General features: G+C 39.1%; 3 protein-coding genes across 3 annotated transcripts; all 3 read right to left on the bottom strand.

Moving 5' to 3' along the window:
* Window positions 1-1,448: 1,448 nt before the first annotated feature.
* On the bottom strand, window positions 1,449-2,478 carry LOC132461028 (odorant receptor 131-2-like). Its single transcript, XM_060056081.1, has one exon. It carries the CDS (start codon window positions 2,459-2,461, stop codon window positions 1,493-1,495), a length of 969 nt encoding a protein of 322 aa, XP_059912064.1. The 5' UTR covers window positions 2,462-2,478; the 3' UTR covers window positions 1,449-1,492.
* A 2,180-nt stretch (window positions 2,479-4,658) lies between these two features.
* LOC132461029 (odorant receptor 131-2-like) lies at window positions 4,659-6,074 on the bottom strand. The gene has a single exon (XM_060056082.1). It carries the CDS (start codon window positions 5,855-5,857, stop codon window positions 4,895-4,897), a length of 963 nt encoding a protein of 320 aa, XP_059912065.1. The 5' UTR covers window positions 5,858-6,074; the 3' UTR covers window positions 4,659-4,894.
* A 2,504-nt stretch (window positions 6,075-8,578) lies between these two features.
* On the bottom strand, window positions 8,579-9,547 carry LOC132461418 (odorant receptor 131-2-like). Its single transcript, XM_060056505.1, has one exon. The coding sequence runs from the start codon at window positions 9,545-9,547 to the stop codon at window positions 8,585-8,587; it is 963 nt and encodes a 320-aa protein (XP_059912488.1). The 3' UTR covers window positions 8,579-8,584.
* Between the last annotated feature and the right edge of the window lie 392 nt (window positions 9,548-9,939).

Here is a 9,939-nt window from a genome sequence, read left to right as displayed (position 1 = left end):
TCAGTTGGTTCTGTTTTGAGTTCAACGCATGGTAATAAGGTAGGACTTATCTACTGTTGGAAAGATTAGCTGCGGTGGCTAAAAAACATTGATAATATCTGGTTAATGGAAGCACTGTTTTATACAGTAACTTTGCTAATTAAATATAAAATGTCAGATCTGAATGGATTTCGACGTGTTGGAGCTGGACATGAAATACGTATGAGATTAAACCTGCTGAGAAAACAATACACTAATATTTCATTGTCTTGTGGTCATTTGAGAATCATGAAATCGATTCCATGTTTTAAACTCAGTTTGTGGTGCCTTTGACTCTCGTCTATGTTGTGAACAAATGGAATTCATTAGCTGTGTGTGTTACGGCCATTCAGCGTTCTATGTATGATCAGGACTTGGGATGAGGTTCATGGAGGTATCAAGAACATTTCGCACCATTTTCCCATAAGTGGTCAAGATACATAGCAGCCTTGTTAATATAATATACAAACACAGCAATAGATTTCTATATTCCGACAATATAAAAAAATAAATGCACAAGTGTTTTGGTAGAAACACCTCTGAATGCAATATTTTAAATTGCAAAGTCTACTTTGATTGAATAAAAAGTTATGCTTTTAATTTTGAATGTAAATAATTAATTGTTAATGTTTCTCAACATCTCATGCTCCTTTATGTACCATTAGTGATGGTTTAACTTATTCCTACTACACACCTCCGTCTCCTTCCATTGGCCGTTGTGTTAAAACCTTTTTGTGATACTAAAAGGAAACACATTTCATTTGGTTGTCTGTTGTCTGTCTAGTAGACATTTACATCCATTCCCTCAATAACAAAAACACATGTTCAACATGTAAATTTTAACTCAAGACCTTTATTTACTGATAGGCAAGCATTGTAACATTCTATATGTTCAAAACGACTTAGAAGGGGACTGGGTTGCACAACATGAACATGCAGCCTTACCTCCCAGCAGAGGGTGAAGAAGCTCTAACGCCTTGGGTATAAAAGTTTGAGATGCAGTTTCTAATCAAACATTTCAAGAATGTACTTTCACATGGTTCTTGTTGATCTTAATTTAAGAAGCACCTTGAGGAATGTTTTTTGTTTGGATGCAATTGTACATGCACTTGCCTACCAAAAAAATACAAATATACTAAAATATTCTATAAGAAACAGGAATACATTTTACTGAAGTAAAGGCCTATGTACTTGCTCTTCCTGTCAGATGCATAGAATACAGAGATATAATGGGCCTATGTATAGAATACATAGAATACAGAATAAAAGAATAAGGTTAGTGTATTCTGAGTTTTGGTTTGAGTTGCTGGAATATGGAGAAGTAAAGTTAAAGTTGTAACTTTTAATTATTTTCTTTATTTTACACCTTTAAAAGCGAAAGATTTGCAGAAAATCTATTAAGTGTATTATAGTCTACATTTTATGTTGTGTTCCGTAACATAACGAAGGTTACTGTTAGCAGGTGAAAGGTTGCTTATTGATTTATATATTGAGTGTAAAACTTGAATATTTCGCAATTAATTCCTAATCGGAGGTGTCGTATTAAGATCGGTCTGATAATTTGATCCCTCAAGCCGTAAATCAGACAACTAAGACACCTGGGGAGGTTGATGAGGCAAACGAACAGAGAAAACCGAAGATGCCTGAAAGTGATCACATCTACTTTCCCATGGAGGCCTGTCAGTATCGTGTTTACCAAGGTAGATGACAGACTCAGGCTCAGCTGAATCATGTGCAACAGGACTGTCTTGGAAGCCTTATTGGCTGACAATTTGTCAGTGGAGGCGGCCTTGGCCGCCACCATCACTCCCACGTAGGAAAGGATAATTATCAGGCCCACTGACACAAACTCAGCACAGACAAAACCAATCTCAAACTCAGAGAATATTTTCAACTGGAATAGGGTGCTCTTAGCGCAGATAATGCCCATGAACTGACCAAAGGGTCTGGCATCAAGAGCCGTTAACATGATAACTCTGATCAACATGTTGGCAATGCTGATGACCCACACCACGGCTATGGCCCCATATGTGGTGGGGATCGTGACGATGCAGGCGTACCTCAGAGGGAAACACACGGCCACATATCTCTCCAACGACATCACGGCCAGGCTGAACGGCGATGTGACAGTGGTAATTATGGCCGGTAAAAGGACTAGAAGGCACACTAAGCGTGTCATGAACACGAGGCCTACAGCGAGTAGAAACATCATCTGAGCCAATATCATCTGTAAGGTTTCAGCCAATAGGAGGTTGTTGAGCAGGAGGTAACGGGAGGTCTCGCGGAACACAGGCTTGCTTCTCAGTGTGTACAGCATCACACAGTTTATGTAGAGGAAGATGACGCATGGGATGAAAGAAACGACAACATTAACTCCCGCCTTATTCTCTCTGTTCCCGTTGGTGGTAGAAGAGTTCTGCTGTAGTTGGAAGTCGTTCGGCATGGCCCTATCTGAATTCAGAATGTTGGGAGTTCCCATCTGAAAGCAAAGGGACACTATACAAATATACCGTTTAGACACTCAAATAGACAAGCACACACAGGGACATAATGTCCATGATCAGGATATTTGGAAGGGTTCTTACTTTTCAAGTAATTGTATAAAGCAGAAATTCAGAGAGTGGTTATTAACCTCCTCTTTCATCATGTTCAGAGGAACAAACGCTAAAGAAACCCATAATGCGGGAATACCAGTACATTGAAAAAAGACAAATTGTTCTGTAATAATCCAACTAATACAGAAAAGGCAACCAAACAAGTTTAACAAAATGATAGTTTGGAGTTTGGGTGATAGAAGGATTCAACTTCTGAGGACTGAAGAGGAGAACGTCTCTTTTATATATTGTCTGGAATTATTTAGATCAATTCTTCATCCATCATTTCATCATTCACAATTGACCACACCCCACCATCCTCCACCTGCTCACGAAAGAACAGTGCCACAAAAAAACAAGTGTGTCGTCAGTCTGTTGACAGGATGAGTTCACCACATGCAAAAGCAGATCTGGGACCAACAATGCAGGGTTACAATTTGTCAGTTCACAAATCTTCGACCACATCAATATATTTTACTTCTAATTGCCATGTGGGAGCATTAGTAAACACATGCTTGATATTTGTGCTGAATTTATGCCAAAGGTGTGAGACAATTTGAGTGAAATCATTGTTTAACTCATGTATGCCTTCATGGGCGTAGGTGGATGAATGTTTTTGGTCTTACCCTACAGTCTAACCCCAACATGACATTTTCCTGACAGAAAGTCCCAATTCATCTCATGAAGGTTTTCAATCAACAGCAAATCTGTTGGTGACAAAGAAATGGTTAATACTGCTATCAAGCATAATGTGAAAGTAAGCGTATTAACATGATTGTAATCATCTTTCAGCTTTAGGCTAATGATGGGAAAAGGCCAAGATATGGATCTTCTTTGTTGAGATCAGTTGGTTCTGTTTTGAGTTCAACACATGGTAATAAGGTAGGACTTATCTACTGTTGGAAAGATTAGCTGCGGTTGCTTAAAAAGCATTGATAATATCTGGTTAATGGAAGCACTGTTCTATACAGTAACTTTGCTAATTAAATATAAAATGTCAGATCTGAATGGATTTCGACGTGTTGGAGCTGGACATGAATTACGTATGAGATTAAACCTGCTGAGAAAACAATACACGAATATATCATTGTCTTGTGTTCATTTGAGAATCATGAAATCGATTCCATGTTTTAAACTCAGTTTGTGGTGCCTTTGACTCTCGTCTATGTTGTGAACAAATGGAATTCATTAGCTGTGTGTGTTACGGCCATTCAGCGTTCTATGTATGATCAGGACTTGGGATGAGGTTCATGGAGGTATCAACAACATTTCGCACCATTTTCCCATAAGTGGTCAAGATACATAGCAGCCTTGTTAATATAATATGCAAACACAGCAATAGATTTCTATATTCCGACAATATAAAAAAATAAATGCACAAGTGTTTTGGTAGAAACACCTCTGAATGCAATATTTTAAATTGCAAAGTCTACTTTGATTGAATAAAAAGTTATGCTTTTAATTTTGAATGTAAATAATTAATTGTTAATGTTTCTCAACATCTCATGCTCCTTTATATACCATTAGTGATGGTTTAACTTATTCCTACTACACACCTCCATCTCCTTCCATTAAAACCTTTTTGTGATACTAAAAGGAAACACATTTCATTTGGTTGTCTGTTGTCTGTCTAGTAGACATTTACATCCATTCCCTCAATAACAAAAACACATGTTCAACAAGTAAATATTAACTCAAGACCTTTATTTACTGATAGGCAAGCATTGTAACATTCTATATGTTCAAAACGACTTAGAAGGGGACTGGGTTGCACAACATGAACATGCAGCCTTACCTCCCAGCAGAGGGTGAAGAAGCTCTAACGCCTTGGTTATAAAAGTTTGAGATGCAGTTTCTAATCAAACATTTCAAGAATGTACTTTCACATGGTTCTTGTTGATCTTAATTTAAGAAGCACCTTAAGGAATTTATTTTGTTTGGATGCAATTGTATATGCACTTGACTACCAAAAAAATACAAATATACTAAAATATTCTATAAGAAACAGGAATACTTTTTACTGAAGTAAAGGCCTATGTACTTGCTTCCTGTCAGATGCATTCATACAAGAATAAGGTTAGTGTATTCTGAGTTTTGTTTTGAGTTGCTGGAATATGGAGAAGTGAAGCAAAAGTAATTACTTTAAATTACTTTCTTTATTTAACACCTTAAAACCGAAAAAATGTGCAGAGAATTTATTAAGTGTATCATAGTTTACATTTTATGTTGTGTTCCGTAGCATAATTAAGTTCATTGTTAGCAGGTGAAGGGTCGCTCATTGATTAATATCTTGAGTGGATAACTTGGATATTTAGCATTTTAATTCCTTGTCTGAGGTGTCGTATTAAGATCGGCCTGATAATTTGATCCCTCAAGCCGTAAATCAGACAACTAAGACACCTGGGGAGGATGATGAAGCAAACGAACAGAGAAAACCGAAGATGCCTGAATGTGATCACATCTACTTTCCCATGGAGGCCTGTCAGTATCGTGCTTACCAAGGAAGACGACAGACTCAGGCCCAGCTGAATCATGTGCAACAGGACTGTCTTGGAAGCCTTATTGGCTGACAATTTGTCAGTGGAGGCGGCCTTGGCCGCCACCATCACTCCCACGTAGGAAAAGATAATTATCAGGCCCACCGACACAAACTCAGCACAGACAAAACCACTCTCAAACTCAGAGAATATTTTCAACTGGAATATGGGGTTTTTACCGCAGGGAACGCCCATGAACTGACCAAAGGGTCTGGAATCAAGAGTCATTAACATGATAACTCTGATCAACATGTTGGCGTAGCTGATGGCCCACACCACGGCTATGGCCCCATATGTGGTGGGGACCGTGACGATGCTGGCGTACCTCAGAGGGAAACACACGGCCACATATCTCTCCAACGACATCACGGCCAGGCTGAACGGCGATGTGATAGTGGTAATTATGGCCGGTATAAGGACTAGTAGGCACATTAAGCGTGTCATGAACACCATGCCAACGTTTAGTAGAGACATCATCTGAGCCAATATCATCTGCAAGGTTTCAGCCAATAGGAGGTTGTAGAGCAGGAGGTAACGGGAGGTCTCACGGAACACAGGCTTGCTTCTCAGTGTGTACAGCATCACACAGTTTATGTAGAGGAAGATGACGCATGGGACGATAGAGAAGACAACCCGATATCCCTCCAGGTACTCTCCGTTCCCTTCAGAGGGAGAAGAGTTCTGTGGCAGTTGGAATTGGTTCTGCATGGCCTTCTCTCAAGTCAGAATGTATCTGAAAGCAGAATGACATTATATACAAAGATTACGTTTGGACAAACACACAGGGACATAACATCCTTGATCAATGTATTTGAAATTATTCTTTTTTTTTTATGTAATCGTGAAAAGCACTTATTCACCTTGCATCATGTTCGGAGGAAAGTCAACTAAACAAACCCATAATGCAGAATTACCAGAATACAAAAAAGGCTACAACAAAACAATCTACGAGTTTGAGTGAACTTCTGGTTAAACTCCTGAGGACTCCTGAGTGAAGCTCTTTTATAAATTGTACTGAAATACTTAGAACACCTCTTCATACATCAATTCATACATCATTAAGGACTGGAGCCCCACCCACCAGAATGTCCCTGCTTATGAAATAACAGTGCAACAAAAAATAAAATTCATCTGTCTCTTGACAGGATAGCAGGTGACTCAAAATGCAGTGGTTAAAGTTGTCCGTTCACAAATCTTTGATAAAATCAATATCATTCACTTTTTAATTGCCATGTGGTAGTTTTTGTATAAACGTGCTTGGTATTTGCTATGCATTTACTACTGGGACGATTACATTTTTTTTCGTCATGTTTGTATCTGGATAAATGTTTTTAGTCTAATCCCAACACAAATAAAATGTTCCTTTGAATAAGCAACCATGTATCTTTAAAGGTTCTCCACCAAAGGCTTATCTGTTTGTGACAAAGAAAAACATAATTCTGCTATCAAGCATGGTCTGAGAGCAAGCATAATAACATTATTGTAATCAATTAATAATCTTTCCATCATAGGCATATGATGGGAAAAGGCAAAGATTTGCGTCTTTTTTTGTCCTGTTCAGTTGGTTCTATTTGAAGTTTGACGCATGGTAATAAAGAAGAACCTATCTACTGTTTGAAAGATGAGCTGGGGTGACTTGATGCATTCATAATTTCTGCTTAATGGAAGCATTGCTTCATACTGTGTGCACGCTAATACATTTGAAAAGTTCCAATCTGAATTTATTTTTGATGTGACGGAGCTGGAAATGAAAAAATACTAGATAAAACTTTTGACGTTAAAGTACTATTTCATGTCTTGTCTTAATTTGAGATTCATGACATCGATCCCATATTTTGAACTCAGTTTGTGGTGCCATTGACTCTCGCCTATGTTGTGAACAAATGGAATTCATTAGCTGTGTGTGTTATGGCCATTCTGTCATGGTCTGTCGGTTTCCTTGTCTTGTTTTGGTGTGTTACATGTTTTACTTTGGTATCAGTCTTGTTTCTCCCCATGTCAGGTTTCCCTCCTGTGTGATTACTGCTCCCTCCCCTAATGTGTTTCAGCTGTTACTCGTTGCGTGCCCTGTGTGTGTTTGGTAGGCCTATTTAAGCCCTTGTCTTTCCTTTGCTCCTTGTCTGATCATTTTAGTTTGTGCTGAGTGTGTCCTACCTGTGTTCCCTGCGTCACCCGTGTTCCTTGCCTTTTGAGTTAATAAATTATCCTTTTACCTGAACTGTCTGCGATTGGGTCCTACCTGCCTGCCTGCCACCCGCTAACCGTGACACATTCAGCGTTCTATGTATGATCAGGACTTTGGATGAGGTTCATGGTGGTATCAGGGACAGTTAGGGCCATCTTTCCCAGAAGTAGTCAAGATACATAGCAGCCTTAGTAATATAGTAAACAAACACAACGATAGATTTCTATATTCCGACAATATAAAAAAATAACTATAAGTGTTTTGGTACAATGAAATCCTTTAAAGGCAATATTTTAAATTGCAAAGCCCGCTTTGATTGTATAAAAAGTTTTGCATTTAATTTTTAATGTAATTAATTAAATGTAAATATTTCTAAACATCTCATGCTCCTTTATCTACCATTAGTGGTTAACTTGTTCCTACTACACACCTCCATCTCCTTCCATTGGCCGTTGTGGTAAAACTTTTTTGTGATACTTAAAGGAAACACATTTCATTTGGTTGTCTGTTGTCTGTCTAGTAGACATTTACATCCATTCCCTCAATAACAAAAACACATGTTCAACATGTAAATATTAACTCAAGACCTTTATTTACTGATAGGCAAGCATTGTAACATTCTATGTTCAAAACTACTTAGAAGGGGACTAGGTTACACAACATGAACATGCAGCCTTACCTCCCAGCAGAGTGTGAAGAAGCTCTAACGCCTTGGGTATAAAAGTTTGAGATGCAGTTTCTAATCAACATTTCAAGAATGTACTTTCACATGGTTCTTGTTGATCTTAATTTAAGAAGCACCTTAAGGAATGTATTTTGTTTGGATGCAATTGTATATGCACTTGCTTACCAAAAAAATACAAATATACTAAAATATTCTATAAGAAATAGGAATACTTTTTACTGAAGTAAAGGCCTATGTACTTGGTTCCTGTCAGATGCATTCATACAAGAATAAGGTTAGTGTATTCTGAGTTTTGTTTGAGTTGCTGGAATATGGAGAAGTGAAGCAAAAGTAGTTACTTTAAATTACTTTCTTCATTTAACACCTTAAAACCGAAAAAATGTGCAGAGAATTTATTAAGTGTATTATAGTTAAGCAATAGATCACGACAGGCTGTGGTATGTGCTCATTATACCACTGTTAAGGGGCGTTGTCCGGCCCCCACGCGCAGCGGAGGGCCGGTGACCCCCTTCACAGTGGTATAATGAGCACATACCACTGACTCAGGTGAAGGGTCGCTTATTGATTAATATCTTGGGTGGATAACTTGGATATTTAGCATTTTAATTCCTAGTCTGAGGTGTCGTATTAAGATCGGTCTGATAATTTGATCCCTCAAGCCGTAAATCAGACAACTAAGACACCTGGGGAGGATGATGAGGCAAACGAACAGAAAAAACCGAAGATGCCTGAAAGTGATCACATCTACTTTCCCATGGAGGCCTGTCAGTATCGTGCTTACCAAGGAAGACGACAGACTCAGGCCCAGCTGAATCATGTGCAACAGGACTGTCTTGGAAGCCTTATTGGCTGACAATTTGTCAGTGGAGGCGGCCTTGGCCGCCACCATCACTCCCACGTAGGAAAGGATAATTATCAGGCCCACCGACACAAACTCAGCACAGACAAAACCACTCTCAAACTCAGAGAATATTTTCAACTGGAATATGGGGTTTTTACCGCAGGGAATGTCCATGAACTGACCAAAGGGTCTTGAATCAAGAGTCATTAACATGATAACTCTGATCAACATGTTGGCGTAGCTGATGGCCCACACCATGGCTATGGCCCCATATGTGGTGGGGACAGTGACGATGCTGGCGTACCTCAGAGGGAAACACACGGCCACATATCTCTCCAACGACATCACGGCCAGGCTGAACGGCGATGTGATGGTGGTAATTATCGTCGGTATAAGGACTAGTAGGCACATTAAGCGTGTCATGAACACCATGCCAATGTTTAGTAGAGACATCATCTGAGCCAATATCATCTGTAAGGTTTCAGCCAATAGGAGGTTGTAGAGCAGGAGGTAACGGGAGGTCTCACGGAACACAGGCTTGCTTCTCATTGTGTACAGCATCACACAGTTTATGTAGAGGAAGATGACGCATGGTACAATAGAAAAGACGACCCAAACTCCCGCCATGTCCTCCTCCTTCCCGTCAGAGGGAGAAGAGTTCTGTTGCAGTTGGAATTCGTTCTGCATGGTCTTCTCTCAAGTCAGATTGTAGGGAGTTCCCATCTGAAAGCAGAAAGACATTATGTACAAAGATTATGCTTAGACAAACATATACAGGTCCATAACATCCATGATCAATAATTTCGGAATGATTCTTCATTTTTAATTTATTTGTGAAAAGCACTTATTCACCTTACATCATGTTCAGAGGAAGGTCCAATAAACAACCACTTAATGCTGGAATACCAGAATTCCAGAAAGGCTACAACAAAACAATCCCAGTGTTTGGGTCAACTTCAGATAAAATCCTAAGGACTGCTTGGTGAAGAGGAGAATGTCTCTTTTATAAATTGTCCTGAAATATTTAGAACACCTCTTCATACAATATTTCATCCATCATTAATGACCCCCACCCCCCC

The sequence above is a fragment of the Gadus macrocephalus genome, chromosome 7 (assembly GCF_031168955.1).
Source record: "Gadus macrocephalus chromosome 7, ASM3116895v1".
Taxonomy (NCBI): domain Eukaryota; kingdom Metazoa; phylum Chordata; class Actinopteri; order Gadiformes; family Gadidae; genus Gadus; species Gadus macrocephalus.
This window is presented reverse-complemented; position numbering and strand designations above follow the sequence as displayed.

Bases quoted from the DNA above. Each gene is read 5' to 3' on its own strand.
- LOC132461029 (XM_060056082.1), bottom strand. From the start codon at position 5,857: ATGCAGAACCAATTCCAACTGCCACAGAACTCTTCTCCCTCTGAAGGG.
- LOC132461418 (XM_060056505.1), bottom strand. From the start codon at position 9,547: ATGCAGAACGAATTCCAACTGCAACAGAACTCTTCTCCCTCTGACGGG.
- LOC132461028 (XM_060056081.1), bottom strand. From the start codon at position 2,461: ATGCCGAACGACTTCCAACTACAGCAGAACTCTTCTACCACCAACGGG.